The sequence below is a fragment of the Silene latifolia genome, chromosome 1 (genome assembly GCF_048544455.1).
Source record: "Silene latifolia isolate original U9 population chromosome 1, ASM4854445v1, whole genome shotgun sequence".
NCBI lineage: Eukaryota > Viridiplantae > Streptophyta > Magnoliopsida > Caryophyllales > Caryophyllaceae > Silene > Silene latifolia.
Window position 1 is genome coordinate 140,953,169 of NC_133526.1, and position 20,606 is coordinate 140,973,774.

A 20,606-nucleotide genomic window follows, 5' to 3' on the forward strand; every position below is an offset into this window, starting at 1 on the left:
AATGCGAACATCCTGCTGAAACGTATTAAGTACATTGTTGGAATTAGACTTATTGCTCAAAGCAAAGGTAGAGAACTAAGTGATATAATAGAGCACCTCAATAGTTGATAGTAGTTGTTGAGCCTTTTATTAGGCTTATTAGAGGATAGTTTTTGTAAGTCTACTCCTTTTTTATTCCCACCTTGGATGAATAAAATGGAGATATATTTCTTGCAAAAAAAAAAAATAATAAATAAATAAATAAATAAATAAAATAATAATAATAATAATAATAATAATACTAATACTAATACTAATACTAATAAGGCCGATTTGCAAACTACTACCTATTATATTCAGAATTTTTCAAAATACTACATATTATATTTTTTTATTCAAATTACTACCTACAAAGTTACAACTTTTCCAAAGTTATTACTTAATTACTGGATTAAGAATTTAATTGATCGTTATTAAGTGAATTTCATTAAGTAATCCCCTTTTTAAATTTAATCCTAAATAATCAACTCATACTACCTTTATACTAATCCTAATCCATTTTTACTCTTCCTTATTCGTCATCTTCATCCATCCACCACCACCAGCACCATCAACATCCACCACTCTCATCAACAACCACCAGTAATAATAACCACCTTCAACATCCACCACTATTTATCTCAATTTAGGTGACCACTATTACACTACGACCTACTACTATCATTGCAGAATCGTCCTCCTTAGATCTCGGATTTTCGATTGGTGGGGACTTAAGGTGGTTGTGGTGGGTTAAAGGTGGGACTTGGGCGGTATTATACGGGTGGCTGATACGGATTAGTGCGTGGCTGGATTAGGTGGTGGTGGTAGGTATGACAAACGTCGAAAATAATGGGATTGTGGTGACTTTGTGGTCTGGAGGATGATTTTTGTGATGGCTATAAAAAGTGAGGAAGATAGTGTTAACTGGGTGTTTAAAGAGGGAAAATTTGGGTAAATCAACTTATTATAATTTTATAATTTGAGTTTTTGATTATTTTACCTCGATTAAGACCTAATTAAGGTATAAGATAGCAATTTAGGAAAATTAGTAACTTTATAGGTAGTACTTTGAACAAAATAGTATAATACGTAGTATGTTGAATTTTTTTGACTTTAATAGGTAGTATTTTGTAATTTATCCTAATAATAATAATAATAATAATAATAATAATAATAATAATAATAATAATAATAATAATAATAATAATAATAATAATAATAATAATAATAATAATAATAATAATAATAATAATAATAATAATAATAATAATAATAATAATAATAATAATAATAATAAGCGGGCTAACTGTTTAGAGAGAAGTTTCTCTCTCTAGGAAAACTTGCGATCACCATTTTCGTGCGTTCTTCTAGCTCAATGGCTCGCGGTAGGGGTCTCCCTCCTAAGGGGAGACCACTATTGGAAAGCCCTTCGTCTGCTGATCCTCCTGGTACCGAAATCTTGGACAATTCTTCTCTCTCCTCGGAGAATTCTCAAACCCAGGGTAATCCTCGTTCCCCTGTTCTTCTTCGTTATTACATAATCACTGCTCCTACTAATTCTGTAAGAAAATCTGTTCCTTCTCCTAGTCCTAGAGCTCCAATTGGTGTTACTTCATGTAATTCTGTTGATACCGCCATTGTTGAGCAAACTGTTGTTAGCTCTTCTGCTGATATTGGGGCACCTGTTATGGATAATATTACTACCACTGTTTCTACTATTGTTGATCCTCCCATAGTTTTTGTTGTCTCTGAACACCCTCCTAGTACTGAAATTCCTATATCTGAGCACCCTCATACTGAAGTTCCTACTTATGAAATTGGGGACAAAGATGCTCCTGAGAAGCGGAAGTGAGCTGATGTTGTTAAAGGGAATGATATAGTAAAAGGGGGGAAACTGGGTATGTCCTTGTTCTTTGATGAACATAGCAAGAATTCCTCTGAAATTGATGTTGACCTTGAAGATTTTCAAGGGGAGCTTGAATATTGGAAATTTACTCTCATAGGTAATTTCCTTGGTTCTAAACCAAATTTGAAGCAGGTTCAAGATTTTGCTCAGAAATGTTGGCATCACATTGCTTCACCTATGGTGCAATACTACAAAAAAGGCTGGTTTAGCTTCAGGTTCACTTGCCTTGAAGACATGAATGCTGTTTTAAGGGAAGGTCCTTGGAAGTTGAACACTAGCTCTCTCATCTTGAAACAATGGTATCCTAATTTCTCTATGGAAATGGATAGGGTTTCTACAGTGCCTATTTGGGTCTTATTCCCTGATTTGGAACCTTTCCTTTGGTCTGAGATAGTTCTTAGTAAGATGGCTAGCAAAATAGGGAAACCCTTGTTTGCTGATCTGAATACTACTTGTAAAACCAAGTTGTCATTTGCTAGAATCTTTGTAGAAGCTGATGTCTCTGGTTCCTTGCCTGATCATATTGTCATTAATACCCCTTATCATGGTCAATCTTCCCAGAGAGTCATCTATGAATGGTTGCCTTTCCACTGTTCAGGATGTGGGAAATTAGGGCACCAGATTAGGAGTTGTAAATGGCACAAACCTAAAGTTGTTGAACCTAAGAAAATTTACAAGCTGCTTAGGCTTGTCCCTACTCCTCCTAGTGCACCACAACCTGAGGCTGAACATGACTTAGGATGACCTGAGCTAGGTGGTACCTCTGCTGCTCAAGGGGAGGTTGTTGCCCTAACCTATAGTGAGGGACTGATTAATCCCCCTACTGTTGTGGATGCATCTGCTTCTCCTTTAGTAGTAGAAATGCACTCAGAATGCCTTGAGCTAGGCCAAAGTTGTTGGGATTCATTAATTCCATTTCTATAAATATTCATAGTATGATAGTTTAATTTAGTCATAAAATTAAAACAAGATCTTATGCATGCAAACATAAGACAAAGTAGAGAAGAAAACGTCACTTCTTACATTGGTGTTTGGATTTATTGGGCACCAACAAGATCTCCTACTTGTTAGTTCTTGAGCTTTCCAACAATGGATGAACTAAGATTCAAATTAGAATCTCTCCCAAAAGTTTATACCCAAGGAACACCCTTAATAACTAATATTATTATGAACTAGTAATAATACTAATCTTACTTAAAATTTGGACACAAAAATGGTGTTTTTGTTCTCTTGTATTTCGGTCAAGAGAAGAGGATTTTGTGAGCTTTCTTTCTCTAAAATTATTTCACAAATGTAGAGAGTTAATCATTTCTAACTCTAGAAAAAAATAAATAATGAAGTAGTGAATAATTATAGAGAAAAACCCTTGGCCTTTTCCGAGTGGGAAAAACCGGTTGGGAGGGGGATTAGAGGCCAATGCATGGTCTTGTGTTCTTCTCAAGATAAGACTAGGCATGCATGGCTACAATTAGACTATAATCATTGTGTTTTCCTTATTAGAATAATCAACACAATTTATCCTCTAATACTCCCTCCATTTCGGCACATACACATAAAATGGAAGGTCCATTTTATTTTGTCATTTGTCAATTTTGTTATATGTCACATGTTGTATGACATGTTACATTATAATGTATTTTTAACATATTAAAAATCAACATATTAATAAAATATGTCACATACAAAATTTAACTAGTAATTCTTGATTACTTGTACCAAAATGGTTTATCGAATTATAAATTACAATGACTTGTATTTATAATAAATTATTCAACCTGTTTCAATTGTTTCGTAAACAATAATTTAATCTAAGTAATAAAACAATTTGATTACTTAGACCGTATCTAATTTAATCGAATTACAATGAGACACGTTAACTTTACTCACAAAATCATCCGTCAATTTTAAGCAATTTAATTAACTCGTATCGGCATACGATTAATTAAATAATCAATTAAGAGTATTTCCCTATAGGTATGACCTAAAGGGATCAACTGATCACCACCGTCGCACGACAGTAATGTCAAACTCTAGTCAGCCATTCATTACCGATATGTGTGCACCAGTTGACTATAAAATATTACTTCCCACATGTATTCTTAAATATGAGATTTAAACATGTGATCATTATGATCGACAGTTGTGATCGCATTGTTGTCGGAGGACACTTATTCCAACAATCTCTCACTTGTCCTCGACAAGTGTGCGTCACCAATTCTCTTCTCCTATTACTATCTCCCACTCAATGCAAGGTGTCTTTCGGGTCGTACTTGCAAGTGATCCTATCGAGAGTGGTTTCCTCGATCTAGAGAATAACTGATTGACCGGAATTATCTACCATAGATACCTTCCGAGCGTGGCCACGCATTTCCAGTTCGTTACTCCTCGAGTGGCCCTGAGATATTGTTTTAACCCTGACAAGGGGTGGCCAATTCCTATTGCACTATTCCCTTCGATTAGGCACAACCATCATAACCCAAAATATGCCCATTTGACCCCATTTACGAAGGTCGTAGTAACATAAATCAAAGTTAATCTGAAACTGTGCCACCTTAGGCGAACAGTCTTTAGTCAAAGAAATGACTCATTAGAATACTATAGTAGCTCTCGCCATGACCAGGCTATATAAATTTGCCAGAACTCGATAAGCGGTCATTAGCCCGACAAAGTGTTCCTAACAGTCTGCCTATGTGATCGACTAGTCATCTCACATGACTCCATGGCACTTGAACTTGCCATCAATCGTATCATACTCTAGTCACTTCGAGACGTCACCTCATATAAGTGACTATGGGCGAATACAATGTTAATCCGTGTTCACTTTAACGGGGTTCAATTGTCTCTACAACCCGTTTGGATGTAACAAAGTATAAGGTGTGTTAATAATAACTCAAACGATAAATGTGGACATCACATTCGGGTAGTCAATACCATATTAACACCTTGTGATGTATATCGTAAGTGTGTAAACACTAGTCATTTGCAACATGAGTTTAACACACCATGTGTCCTTGTGTTCAAACTCATGAATTGCATTTTCCTTTATTTTCATGTTTGTCTTACATAGCATGAATCTTACCAAGTACATATCTAGTTTCCCAAACTAGGTTTAGGTTCTTTATTTTGAGAGAACTTTCTTGTTGCTTATCACATAACAAACGAATTATGGTGGACGACATAACTTGCACTAGTCAAGTGTTCTTCCAACTCATAATGTACCAGGTATATGTTTTGTAGGATCTTGCAACAATTGTCAAGATGATTAGCCTAGCACTTCTCATAAGTCCTAGCAAATTTGAAAATACTAGTTTTGAGTAACTTCTTACTATAACCAAGTATCTATTCAAAATCCTTATTTCTCCTTTTAGCTTAATAAGCTTAGGATTTTCATAAATCCTTACGCGTTTTCGAAACTTCAATATGTGCAACTTCTTGTCACATAACAGAGTGTTCTATCAAACACTAGAACAACTCATTTGTTCTTCTCGAGAATTCATGACGATTCTTATATGGCTTACCAATGACTCATCATGCTCTTAAGCATATGATTCATTATAGGACATGTGCATGATTATTCTAATGGCGGAAACATTAGTAATTTTTTTAATCATGTAATCAACCATTCTTAGGTTCAATGAATGACCGTGACTGCTAATGGTAATTCCATTTTCATCGATATGAATAACCTACATTTCTCGTTGATTTGATGTGCATATCTCAATTCCTATCCAACATCCCATGTTGTGATTGGATTCATCTTAGTCCATTTTCATCCAGAATTGAAAACTCAAATACTTCTTTGTGAAAGACAGTACTAGCTCGTCATTCTCAATGAGTAATGAGTTATAAATTTTACAAGATGATTGCTCCCACTAAATTTCATGTCTTCACATGAAAATTTCAAACTCCCACTCAATTCCACATTTGGTTTCGAATTTGACTACTTAATCGAAACATTTCAAGAATTGAAATCAATTTTGCTTTGCCAAGTTATTAAGATAAAACCATATATGTTTCCAACATATCTTTTCAAAATAGCTATTTTGAAAAGGTTTCAATCTTAAACTTATGGAAAGAGATTTTAATCTCTAACTCATTCATTTTTATAATGATGCGTAGCAATGTCATTACTTAAATTTGAAATCCCATTTAATACACGTCTTTCTCAAAATACTCTTTTCGGAAGGAGGTTTAACCATTTCATTTTCATAATGAAGTTAAGTAACGACACTAGCGTGGTTAACAATTAACTTAGCTCTTGTAGACATCGGCATATCTTTCTATGCAACATTTAATCATAAATCTCATTTATATTCAAGGATGCAACTTTGTTTCATTTAGGCTCTTAAGTAAATATCAATATTGAAACTCTATTTAAATCTAGGCCATAAACTAGCAAAAACTCTTGTTGAGACTTTTCTTTAGTCATTTTCTTTCAAGAACTTTCTTTTCGTCTCCTCGTGAAGTTATCTTAAGAACATATTCTTTTGATTACTTCACTTGGTCTCTTTTGTCATGTAGATCTCATCTATTCATGTATACTTTCTATTTTGGTTTACAAATCATTCTTTCTTTTGTAGATCTCATTTACTCAAGCATACAAATTATTCTTTGTATTCTTTGTGTCTTCATTTTTCTCCCACTCTATCTTTAGAATAAATACACTAGATATTCAAAGATAGCTTATGAGACACAAATAATGATTTTGAAGTAGAAGGAGGACTATCTCATAGATTGACTAATAGATTTTAGATTTGATGAGTGTTCTTGGTAATTGACATTCTTTTAGGAGAGTTCATCAACTCAACATCACTTTATAATTGATCATACACAAGTTTCAAGCTTGTGGACATATAATGAATCCTATCATTATATTTGTCAATTGGTTCACTTTAAGTAGATGTTCATATGTTTCTATGTGCAAGCATATAAAGATGAATTTTTAGAACAAACAAATACGATAAAAGGGATGACTTGGGTTGCAAGCCAAGTCACCAAAATAAAAAATACAACCATTGTTTAAAAGGATCACACATTTCCATGTCGAACACGGAAATCAAAATAGTTCTAAAATTCATAACATTAAAATAAAGACAATAATAAAAGCCAAGCTTCATTGGTAGCTACTCCTAGCTCCTTCATGATTTCTTAAGCTTGCTTCTCTTTTCTCTTGTCTTTGCTTGGAGAAGGCCCTATTTACTTTGTTTATTTGGGAATGTCTTGCTAAAGGCTCCTGGATAAATAAGGGTGTTACACCTTCCTACTTACACGGTTCAAATCCCCATCAAACGGAAAACTTACATCAATCCCAATAAAACACATGTTTCACATTCATAACTCTCAAGTACAACACCACTCATCACACATTATTAGCACTTGCCCCTTTACCCTCATAAGTTCGTCGATTCACTCTCGTTTCACATCCTCTCAATCATAACCACACTCATCTACACATCTTTGCTCATCAAAACCATACAATCCACAATGTAAACAAGGCATTGAGACCCAAATCTAAGCAAAACAATGCATTATTAAACAAACAACACTATGAGACAAGGAAACCATGCTTTAAATACAAAATTAAAAATTTAATCATATACACTATGATATATAAAAACAAAAAAAAAAATTGGGCAAAATTTTAAGGTAAGATTTTCGACTTAATATAATACATAGCATTATTAACAAAATTGAAGTCTTACTACTTAATTAAATCAAGAAAGTTTTTAAGATAAGATTTTCAAATTTTGAGATCATGCCTGACATCATTAAACAACATTTGAATCTTTATGACATAATTAGACAAAAACGGAGTATAAAAATCAAATTTGTCGGCATAACTAACATACATGCCAAAATTTGAGACATTTTGTAAGGCAAAACCGCTAACTTAATACAACACAATGCAACATCCATGAGCACTAAGTACCAAGAAACAATTAGGTCATGTTTTGAGTGCAAGAACCAAAATCATTCATTTTAAGATGAAAATCTAAAAGATTTTGGCCAGCGTTTTAAGATGAAATTTATATTCAAGATCATACATGTCGTCACTAACAAGGACAGTGGCATCGTTTGTCAATTAAACTAAGTTTTTAAACACGAAAAATAAATTGAAACTCAAACATGAACATCAAGGCTTCAAAACTTTTGGGATAAAATTTTCAAGAAAAAATTCAAATGTATAACAATTAACACCAAATCAAATTATTGACTCGAGAATACATATTTTCGGGTTCACAAAAGTTTTAGGCAAAATTCAATATAAAATTTTATACTTCATATCATAAATTTTATAAAAAGATGATTAATATCATGAATCAAACAAAACATGTAATTAATCGACAAAAATTTGGCATAGAGTTGAATAGGGGGAGACTAAGTCGACTTGTAGGAACATGACTTGAAAGAACAAAAAACCTAGAGAGAGAGAGAGAGGAAATGAACGACTAAAAATTTTCATGCCGCCATTGATTTTCAAGCTTATGGCTAGGAACACTAGTCAGCAACGATAGCGAGAGATGAACTTGAGAGGACGGAGCATCCCTGCTAAGTCTAAAAACTATGATACCATGGTAGAGGAAGAAGAAAGTATGGAAAATAGTAACCCTAATGAAGTATGCACAGGACCAGATGTTGATGAGGAAGGGAAAACCAAAAAGATACATGATATTGTGGGCATCCCAGAATTGGTTGTGGAGACTGATGAGGAGGATGAAACAGAAGAGGAAATAGAGGCAAGCGAGGAGGAGGAAGAATTTGTTTGTGACAGCGTGGAACAGGGGATTGAAAACCTTGAACATGACAAGAAAACAGAGTCGGATGAAATGTTGCAGATTCAACTTGAAGATGTTGAAGAAGAAATTGACTACTAGAAGCAGGCTGTGATATGTTTTATTTTAGGAGCCAATCCACCATGGGAGATTGTCGAGGGTTTTATAAGGAGGATCTGGACAAAATTTAACATTGATAAGATATCATTTATGCCAAATGGGATTTTTTTGGTTAGGTTTAAAACCATGGAGATGAAAGAAAAGGTGCTAAATTCAGGTCATTACTTATTTGATAACAAACCTATGATAGTTAAAGCATGGGAGAAAGACTTGGAAATGAAAAAGGATGATGTAAAACCAGTACCAGCATGGATTAAAATTCATAAGCTTCCACTCATGTTCTGGGGCAAGGGTTTGCCTAAGATCACAAGTTTAGTTGGCAAATTTGTCAAATGTGATGTGGCAACGGGGGAACGAACTAGACTAGGGTATGCTCGGGTAATGGTGGAGTTGTTGGTGGATCAGCAGTTGCCATCTAATAATTTTTTTAAGGATGAAAATGGAGGAGTGGTTCAGGTGGACATTGAATATGAATGGAGGCCTGTAAAATTCAAGTTATGTCAAGGTATGGGCCATGAAATGGAGCATTGCAGGAAGGGGGAACATAAGAAGACTAGCCAGCAAGCTGTAAAGAAGGTCTGGAGACCAGTTCAGAAAGTTGTGACTGTAACTGTAACTATTCCAGTGAGACCAGTATGTTAGAACCAAACTAAACCTACACAGATGGATGGGAGATCTTCTGTAGGATTCCACACACCAATAAAGAGGCTGGTTAAGATGAATAGTCATGAGGTGGTAAAGGATGGCTACAGCAATGAAGCATTTGGAGCATACTCTTACAAGGAGGTAGCTGCTTCTCTACCTAAAAAGAGTAATAGTGAAATTGGTAATGCGGCAAACCCTATTTTATCTAATGGATAGGATAGGATTTTGGAACATTAGAGGGATGAATAGAGTAGGAAAGCAAAGAGAAATAAATTATTTTTTGCAGAATAATAGTATAGGCTTATTTGGGTTACTTGAAACAAAAATAAAGAATAAGGCTTTTAACAAGGCTGCTAATAGTTTCTCTAATTGGTGCATCATAACAAATAATGGTTATCATTCTGGTGGACGCATTTGGGTGCTTTGGAAGCCCAATCTTTTTAGAGTACATGTGTTGGAGTACAATGCTCAGTATGTTCACATGAAAGTTGAATCTCTGGTGGATAGGAGGAATTGTTGGTTAACTATGGTTTATGCCTTCAATGGTATTCATGATAGAGATCCTCTGTGGGATAATTTGCGAAGGGTTGATAGTCTTGTATCTGGACCATGGGCAATTGCAGGAGATTTCAATTGTGTTCTGTCAGCTTCAGAGAGAGTGGGTGGGAATACTCCCTCTGGTGAGATGGAACCTTTTAGAAGGTGTGTAGTAGACTGTGGAGTGGTGGATATTGCTGCAGTGGGGGGTTTGTATACTTGGAATAATAAGTAGAAACCTGAGAAAAGAATATTGATACGTGCCTAATGTATAGTCTTTTTGGCCTATTTCAGCACGTATTTCTATGCATTTCTATACTGTTTTTATAGTATTTTGCCCCGAATTGGCTACTTTGGTGTATTTTGTCCTTTTTGTAGGAATGATCGCGGAAGTAGCGGAACCATACTCCTTTTCGTCCTTTTTGCATGCATTTAGAGGAGACGGGATTGTCCCAGAGTGAGATGTTGCACTTGGAAGTGTCGTTGCACGCATTACGAGGCATTTGGGTGAAGACGTGAGCTGAATTGAAGATACAAGTGGTCTATCGAGCTGTTTGGTGGTCGATCGAGTGGTTCCTAGGCTCCCTGAGGCTCGATCGAGCTACTGCTTACTCGATCGAGTAATCTACACATGACCAAGTCCTCGATCGAGTACCCTGCTGGTCGATCGAGGGACTTCTGCTGAGATGTTGGTCGATCGAGTGGTTTAATCCACTCGATCGAGAGGTTTTCGACATTGTGGGCTTTAATCAGTCCGTGTTTTATTTATTTCCGCATAAACACTTTGTGTTTTGGCTATTTAACCTATGATTTACTAGGTTATTAGTCATTCTTTTTATCATCTCTTTTACTCTCTAAGTTTTCATATTAGAAAAACGACTGTTACTTCCTACGTTACTTTTACTTTCGACTGCTACTCTTAATTTTGGGATTACTTCACTCGGATTACGAGTTCTTTACGCCGGAATTTGCTTGGATTGTAATTCCCTCTCTTCTTTCAATAATAATTAACCTTTCGTTGCATTAATTTCTTGTTGCCCTTATTTATTCTTTTGCCCTAGTTTATTTATTATTGCGTTTTCTTATTATTTCATTATGTCATCTGCTGGGAAATTGTCTGCTGTTAGATTAGTTATGAGCATGAGTAGCTAAACCCCCCTTCATGTTGGGATTAGGGAATCTGCGGTAGAATAATGACGACGTAGTGAATGAATTAGATGAACCGATAAGAGACCCTGTCACTATAGCAATATAACTGTAATTCTCGACCTAGTTGAGTGCACGCTTCTATGTCACCCATTAATCTGGCTACAATTAATCCTGGATCGAAAGATTGGACTAAATAGGCCTGCTATAAACAGTAGACTGCCCTAATGAGGACGAAAGTTAAGTTAGTGGTACTTTAGGGTGGGAAGTGGACCGAAAGGACCTTCTAATATCCGTCTCGCATTAGTTCATCTGAGTCATTTACTGCTAAGTTGTTGAACTACCGTAGTGAACCGAATTCCCGACATGTCCCCCTCTTATTGATAGTTTTAATTCACTTTCCCCTTTCGCTCTCTCGCTTTATTTCTCTTTCCTTTCAACTCCGTAGTTTAGAACCAAAAATTTAATCAACACCCATTGTTACCATAGGATTAGAAATAGATAGCTGTAATTGCATTACCTCCCTGTGGATTCGATACTCGACTGCCTCTACTACATTTTAGTTGAGACCGTTAGGTTTTATTTTTGACAGGTACGCGACAGACGTGTCAAATTTTGGCGCCGTTGCCGGGGAGGCAATTGTTCAATTTACTAGTTGTTTTATTTTTAATTCTTCTTTTAGTTTAAGGAACATCGTTCCTTAGACTATTCTTATATCTTGTCTGTAGTTTCGTCTTATGCGCAGGTCGCAAGGTGGTCCACTACTACCTTTTGATCCCGAGATTGAGAGATCTCTGCACGTAAAAAGGAGACTATTTCAAGAACAACAGGCAGAGGAAGAGCCTAGTTCTCGTGGTAGCTTTTACGAGAACGAGCTTTTCAAGACAATCCACCATCTTCTCCGCCTTCAATTCATCACTTGAATCTATTACTTTCCCAGATTTTCCCGAAATGGCCGAGGAAGCAACCATTGCTAGTCACTCCGAGCCCACGGCCGACAACCTCTATAAAGGGTTCGAATCTGCGGAGATGCTAGGAAGTTCGAGCCCAAGCCTGCATACATCAATATGGTCGAGAAAAATCAGTTCGGGGGAGCTGCAACTGAAGACGCAGCTCAGCATATGGAGACCTTCATTGATTACTGCTGCTCCATACCCCCTCCTACCGGCGTGACAGCTGATCAGATCAAAGAAATTATGTTCATCTTCTCACTCCGCGATGCTGCAAGGGAGTGGTATAGGGATTTGGACCGAGCTGCTCACGGCATAACAGATTGGAATTCGCTAGCATTGGCGTTTTATAAGAAGTACTTCTCTGCTTCAGGAACCATCGCCATTAGAGCTCAGATAACAAGTTTCAAACAAGGGCCCGACGAGAACTTCCACGAGGCATGGCTTCGATTTAAGAAACTGGTGCGGACCATACCGCACCACGGTTTCGAAAAGTGGAGCCTGTGTAACCATTTTTACAATGGTTTATATGATGATCAGAGGGCTATATTAGATGCTGCAGCCAACGGTCGATTTGCTGACAACTTGGGAGCGACCAAGGGATGGAAAATCATAGATGATTTAGCCACTCATAGGGCTGAATATGGAAATTCAAGAGGAAACCAAAGGAGAGCCGCTGAATCCTCTTCGGTAGCCGCATTAGAAGCCCTTACCGCGAGGTTTGACAAGTATGAACTAGGGGGAGCTCTCAAGCCAGGGATGTACCAGGTTAATGCTATGACAGACGGTCCTTTCGTGCATGCGAGAGGTGTGGGGAGATGGACATGTCTCGATTATTGCCCTAGTCCTTATGAGCAATGTGTTGCCTTTCAACATTACAGGCAAAACAACACTCATTACGAGCCGAATATCCACCCCAATCGAGGTGGAGTAACCAACGTGCTCAACCCCACGCCCCTCCAAATCAGCCGCAATGTGCCCTATATTCCTCCACACCAGAAGCAACAAGGCTATCAGAAGCCTCCGTCTTTCAACCCTCCTAACCAAGGTGCTTCGTCATCTAGTGGGGTGAGTGAGATAGGTGAGTTAAAGTCCATGATGCAGTCCATTGCAAAGCAATTACAACAGAAGGACACGGCATTCAAGGCACTTGAGACTCAAGTTGCCCAACTGGCTGAAAACCAATCTTCAAGGAAGCCCGGTCATCTACCGACTCAAAATGACAAGAACCCAAATGAGACGGTGCATCTGATAGAGTTGAGAAGCGGTCTTTCTTATGAGGGACCGGAAGTACAGAAATCAGACCCGAGGGAAGATGTCGCTGATGATGAACAGTGTTCTGTTAAGAGAAAAGGACTCACGACACAGGAGTTAATCGATCGACTGAAGTCTGATGCTCGATCGAGTGGAAATGGTGAAGAATCTGGTCGATCGAGTAGAATCCCTGCTCGATCGAGTGAAGCCAATGATGAGGTTGGTCGATCGAGTGGTAAGTTTGCTCGATCGACTGACGCTGGTGAAGAAACTACTCGATCGAGTGAGCACACTGCTCGATCGAGTGATATTGATGACGGGAAGCTTATTCGAGAGCCTGCTAGTGCTCGTTTAAGCGAGGAATTACCAGAAAGGCCTCGTTCGAGAGGTAAGAAGCGTCCAAAGGATACCGAACTTGCTCCGGAAGACACTTTGGAGGCGAGAAACAAGGGGCTCGAGATACCAATTACGGTTCCCTTCCCGAGGCGGCTGCAGAATACCAAGATTAATCAACAGTTTGGCAAATTTGTTGAGCTCTTGAAAAGCTTGGAAGTTTCCGTGCCGTTCACTGAATTGCTGACTAAGGTACCCTCTTATTTACGATTTATGAAAGATATTTTAGCACGTAAGAGGACTATAAATGATAATGAGACCGTAGCTTTGACTGAGGTGGGGTCAGCCCTATTTCAAAATAAGCTACCTCCTAAGCAATCAGACCCGGGTAGTTTTTCGATCCCTTGTCACATCGGTATGCAATTGATTGATAATGCGCTATGCGATTTAGGCGCTAGCGTAAGTGTTTTACCTTTGTCACTAGCTAAGAGACTTGGTGTGACAAAGCTGAGTTGCACCAACATGACTGTCCAGATGGCCGACCGTAGTTTATCACGGCCACTAGGTGTAGCGGAAGACGTACCTGTTCGGATCGGGAAGTTCTTTATTCCCGTCGATTTTGTCGTCTTAGATATCCCCGAAGATGTGCACACCCCTATCATTTTAGGGAGACCATTTTTGTCCACTGCCCGTGCAGTAATAGACGTCGGGGGGAAGACTTTGACCTTCCAGGTAGGGGACGAGGAGCTGACTTTCCATCAGTCCAAGTTCCGGAGGGCTCCCATGCAAGCTCAGCTTTGCAATGCCCTCTCTTCTGTTGACCCTATTATTGACACTCCAGATGAAAATTTGGAGAATATTGCTGTTATTGCTAACCCTCCGCCTCATACTGAGAGCAAAAAGGAGGAAAATTCGTCTGTTTTCCTTACTACAGGTACAGATGAAGGCAAGAAAGGAGTTGTCAAGGGACAGGGTGCAACCACTATCAATCAAGCTGGAGCCAAGGATGCCAAAGAAGATGACAGAGGGGCGAGAACGAAGACAGTTCGAACCTACATAGATTGGAACTATGTTCCTCCTCCTCTTGCAAACAGTAATTCAAGCTCATGGAAATCAAAGAGGACGGTCAGTATCGCTGAAGTGACGTCCTCCAGTCAGAAGCCCACGAAGGGGCTACTGAAAGCTGATGGGAATTAAACGGGGAAATGCCCCGTGTAACAAATTGTAATAGATATTTGTTTGAATTCCTTTTGAATTTCTTTATTACGTTTTTAATTAGGACAATTAGTTTAGACAATCCTTTAGCTCAGACTGAGACTATAGACTGTGTTATCTGCGTTTTTGGTATTTTGGGATATGTTTGGATATGTTTTACGCAGGTTTGGGGAGGATTCACGCAATTCGAGGAAGAAGGGACGAAATTCAAAGAAGTCTACAAGAGGAAGCCCTCGATCGAGTACTTTTTGTACTCGATCGAGTGGAAGTTGGTTCGATCGAGCTTGCTGGTTACTCGATCGAGAAAGGCCAAGAGGAAATGATCGATCGAGAGGGTTCTTATTCGATCGAGCAAAGGGGACAGCAAAAGTCCTCGATCGAGTGATTAAAATCACTCGATCGAGTGAAATGAACAGTGGACGGGAGTTTTCTATACTTAACTCCTTATTTCAGTTTTCATTTCTATTTTTATCCCTAATTTCTCCTAACACCTTCCTAATTGCGATTTCCATCTTCCCCAAATTCCCATTTCTTGCCCAAAATTATCAAATCCATCACCTACATTCTATTGCTTGCTAATTAATCTTCAATAGCCCCTTATTTTCCCCCTCTTTTGTGCTCGTTTCGCTGCTTTAAAAGGGGATTAGGGTTTGCGGTTTTTCAATCGAAAATCCGCCTTTGTTAATTGCTTTTTTAAGTTTAATTGCTTATTGTAGGATAATCATCATCAAGTGTTCCTTTCATACTCTTTGCATTTTCTCTTGATTTAATTAGAATTTCTTGAGGTGATTTGAATTAGGGTTCAAAAATCCATGTCTAGTCGATTTTATTTCGATTTAATTGTGTTTATATACCCTTAAATAGCTTGTTGATGATCTTTTCGCAATTCCTCACTGTGTTTGCACGTTTAATTCGAATTTTGCGCGATTTCCGCGATTAGGGTTCCTGTAAGTCGAAATATGTCGACTGTCAGACGGTCTTTCTGTTGCCTTGCTTGCTTAACTTCAGTTCTTGCTTACTTATTGCTGTTGTTAACTGCTGTTACCGTCCCCTATCGCCCTTACATGCTGTGAATCATTGGAAATCTTGTACTGTGAGTGCTTTTTCTTCGTCTGCTAGGAGTCCCACATGCTTTCATATGCGGCTTTCATGCCTCTTAGTCTCCTTTCGCAGTCATTATTCTGTCACATTATCACCACTCACATGCTGTAGTTCGAATTTTTGAGGAATTGTTGGGCTTTGCTTGCTGTACGTCGATTTTTTTCGACTAATAGGGCCATTCTTTTAGCTGTCACATGCTGGTTAACGCTTCATTTTAGCCACGGTTAGCAGCTATCTTCTCTTATCATGCCCTTGATACTTTGCAGGATGGATACTAGTTCTCTGCCCTCTGCGAGTTCATCCTCCAGTCCATCCGTGACCGAGCCAGTGGTCCCTGCTGTTGCCACTAGCTCTGCCTCGGTCACCACTGCAGCACCAGTTCTACTTGTTTCAGCTGCAGGGACAGTTTACGCCGCAGCCAGCTCAGCCGGGAGCTCAGTTCAGGTTACACCGGCCGACCAATTCCAGAGGGGTGGCCGCATCCCTCCTTCTACCGATACCCAGCGGACGGGTACCCTCCACTTCCTTCTGACACAGAGGAGGAGGAGGAGGAGACAGCGGTAGCACGAGAGGTGCGGTTGCGGGCTGAGCAGGCGGCACAGCGAGCTGCCAGAGAGGAGGAGAGGGATCCCCCGTTTACACCGACTGCGGAGGAGGATGGAGATGACGACTAGAGGTCCCCCCCTTGTTTGTTGCTGGTTTGGGGAGACCATTTTGTTGAGTCGGAGTACCTGGGAGACGGCGGTGCCGACGACGAGTAGCTACTGGTCTACTCACTTCCCCAGTTTTATGGCTGGTTTGGGGAAGTTCGTGTTTTGTATGTTCTCTTACTCTTTTTATTTCGTCTCGTTTATTTTTCTTTTATTGGTTGTATACTCCCATCCCCCATTTTCTGCTGGTGTATGCTGGAGGACAACGAGGGCGTTGTCCGTTTTGGTTCGGGGAGGGTATTGCATCCTTTTGAGTCTGCATCTGCATTTGTTTTGCATTCACGTTTAATTTTTCAGTTTGCATTTGTTGTTTATTTTCAAAAAAATCAAAAATCGAAAAAAAAATTAGAAAATGTCAAAATTCAAAAAAAAATTTCACGTTTATTTTTGCATTTAGGTTGAGTCGGAACGGTAGATTCCCGTGATGAAATTGCACTATAACTTGTCAATTCACTTGAGCCTTGCACTTTATTGATGGTTTTTAGCTTTGTCATACGCATAATCTACGAATTTCTGTTCAAATAATAGCTGACTGTCTAGACTTGACCTGATAAATTGGCAAACTACTTAAAAATTCTGAGTTTTTAGAGCCATAACTGGTGCCATTCATGACCAGTTCATTAGGAATTTTGAGAGTAGTACTCCTTGCATAGCATGTTCATCTCATTTGCACATTTATGACATTCAATTTCTCGTCAAATGCACATATTCGGGTTTGTGGTTGGTGTCACATGCAGGGAGGGTCTTGCAAATTCCCCTTTCTTTACATCTTTCACCCATTTAGCTCCACATTGACCAAAACTTACCTTTTTGACCCACTAGCCACATTCCAAACTAAGCCTGCCTAGTCAAGCTAGTTAGTCTGTCCTTTTGTGGTATGTTTTTCCGTTGCAGTTTGGTCCGTAATTCCTGTTTGGAGTTGGTGTTTGTGTTAAGGAAGGAGGAAGAAAGAAAAAAAAAGTATTGAAAAAGAAAAAAAAGAGAAACGTGAAAGAAAGAAGAAAAAAAAAGAAAATGAAAAAAATGATGAGATTCACGTATACAGTGAACAAAAAGACAGAAAGAAAAAATTGTGAAAAGTTGTACCCTCTTGTCAGAGTTGAGAAGATGTTTGAGGATGTACAATAAAAAAAGGTTGTTTGTTCCAGTTAGTATCTTCAGACGGTGTTTAAAAAAGGGAACTTTGTGACCGTCTGACTCCTCCACTCTTATTCTATATTTTTTTGAGGAGATTGTGCTTTTAGTCTAGTGAGTTTTGTGCCAAGTGAAGGGCACCTGTGTTTAGTCTTTCAGTCAGTTGAGATCCGGATGGTTTACCATGGTCCTGTTAGGAACTAGCTTGACGCTTTTACCTCCACATTTCCATAACTTGTTTTGCCTTTTCTCACCTGAACCTCACTATTCCCATATTATTTGCAAATCCTCGGCTGTGACGGACATTATTGGTTGGAATGTGTGCATTAGTACTTGAATTGTCTTTCATTTTTGTTGCATGCATGCTATGTAGGTCGCAGTTAGGTGAGTGACTGCCTTTTCTTCTCTCTTTTACATATTACATTTGCCCTTTGCTTCATGAGAGAAGAGTGACCACGTGAGAGTCCAGTTTTGTTGGTCTTGCAAGGTCGATAGGTCAGCTTTATTTCTGAACAGCTTATAATTCGTTTGCGTATTGACTACTTAGCTTTAACTGTTGATTTCCTTTGCATTAAATCGGTTCAAGTAGACAAGTTAAGCTAGCTCTGAGTTATCATTTCCGTTCCATTAGTTTAGTTTTGAGTTTACTCGAGGGCGAGTAAAGGTTTGGTTTGGGGAGATTTGATACGTGCCTAATGTATAGTCTTTTTGGCCTATTTCAGCACGTATTTCTATGCATTTCTATACTGTTTTTATAGTATTTTGCCCCGAATTGGCTACTTTGGTGTATTTTGTCCTTTTTGTAGGAATGATCGCGGAAGTTGCGGAACCATACTCCTTTTCGTCCTTTTTGCATGCATTTAGAGGAGACGGGATTGTCCCAGAGTGAGATGTTGCACTTGGAAGTGTCGTTGCACGCATTACGAGGCATTTGGGTGAAGACGTGAGCTGAATTGAAGATACAAGTGGTCTATCGAGCTGTTTGGTGGTCGATCGAGTGGTTCCTAGGCTCCCTGAGGCTCGATCGAGCTACTGCTTACTCGATCGAGTAATCTACACATGACCAAGTCCTCGATCGAGTACCCTGCTGGTCGATCGAGGGACTTCTGCTGAGATGTTGGTCGATCGAGTGGTTTAATCCACTCGATCGAGAGGTTTTCGACATTGTGGGCTTTAATCAGTCCGTGTTTTATTTATTTCCGCATAAACACTTTGTGTTTTGGCTATTTAACCTATGATTTACTAGGTTATTAGTCATTCTTTTTATCATCTCTTTTACTCTCTAAGTTTTCATATTAGAAAAACGACTGTTACTTCCTACGTTACTTTTACTTTCGACTGCTACTCTTAATTTTGGGATTACTTCACTCGGATTACGAGTTCTTTACGCCGGAATTTGCTTGGATTGTAATTCCCTCTCTTCTTTCAATAATAATTAACCTTTCGTTGCATTAATTTCTTGTTGCCCTTATTTATTCTTTTGCCCTAGTTTATTTATTATTGCGTTTTCTTATTATTTCATTATGTCATCTGCTGGGAAATTGTCTGCTGTTAGATTAGTTTTGAGCATGAGTAGCTAAACCCCCCTTCATGTTGGGATTAGGGAATCTGCGGTAGAATAATGACGACGTAGTGAATGAATCAGATGAACCGATAAGAGACCCTGTCACTATAGCAATATAACTGTAATTCTCGACCTAGTTGAGTGCACGCTTCTATGTCACCCATTAATCTGGCTACAATTAATCCTGGATCGAAAGATTGGACTAAATAGGCCTGCTATAAACAGTAGACTACCCTAATGAGGACGAAAGTTAAGTTAGTGGTACTTTAGGGTGGGAAGTGGACCGAAAGGACCTTCTAATATCCGTCTCGCATTAGTTCATCTGAGTCATTTACTGCTAAATTGTTGAACTACCGTAGTGAACCGAATTCCCGACATGTCCCCCTCTTATTGATAGTTTTAATTCACTTTCCTGCTTTACTGCTCTCTGCTTTATTTCTCTTTCCTTTCAACTCCGTAGTTTAGAACCAAAAATTTAATCAACACCCATTGTTACCATAGGATTAGAAATAGATAGCTGTAATTGCATTACCTCCCTGTGGATTCGATACTCGACTGCCTCTACTACATTTTAGTTGAGACCGTTAGGTTTTATTTTTGACAGGTACGCGACAGACGTGTCAAATATACAGCAGGATTGATAGATTTTTAGTTAATAAAAAATGGTGTGACAGCTTTATTGATCTATATGCACACTTCATGCCAGAGGGACTTTTTGATCATACACCCTATATACTAAAGAGCACAAATCAAGGTCAAGGCAATAAATGTTTTAAGTACTACAATATGTGGGGTGGGTCAAAGAAGTTTATACCCCTTGTGAGAGAGCATTGGGATATTGGTTTAACTGGTACCCCCTTGTTCAGACTGGTTAAAAACCGGAAGAATCTGAAACCTGTGCTAAAGAGCTTGAACAAGGAGGGTTATAGTGACATTGAGAATGCAGCAAATATATTGCACAAACAGGTGGAGGGAATGCAAGAAGTAATTAACAAAGACCTTACTAATCTGCAGGTCATTACTGATGAGTATGAAGCTACATGAGTTAACCAAAGCTAAGGAAAGCTTCCTCTCTCAGAAAGCTAAACACCAGTGGATTAAGGACGGGGATGCTAACAGTTCATATTTTCATGGCATGCTGAAGAGGAGGAGGAATATGAACAAGGTTGTTATGGTAGAGGACATGAATGGCAAGTTGTG

At 38.6% G+C, this 20,606-nt stretch overlaps 1 protein-coding gene across 1 annotated transcript; it reads left to right on the plus strand.

Moving 5' to 3' along the window:
* Window positions 1-1,918: 1,918 nt before the first annotated feature.
* Window positions 1,919-2,668, plus strand: LOC141657004 (uncharacterized). Its single transcript, XM_074464113.1, has one exon. The coding sequence runs from the start codon at window positions 1,919-1,921 to the stop codon at window positions 2,666-2,668; it is 750 nt and encodes a 249-aa protein (XP_074320214.1).
* Window positions 2,669-20,606: the final 17,938 nt, after the last annotated feature.

Coding starts and splice junctions, on each gene's coding strand:
- LOC141657004 (XM_074464113.1), top strand. CDS start 1,919: ATGTCCTTGTTCTTTGATGAACATAGCAAGAATTCCTCTGAAATTGAT.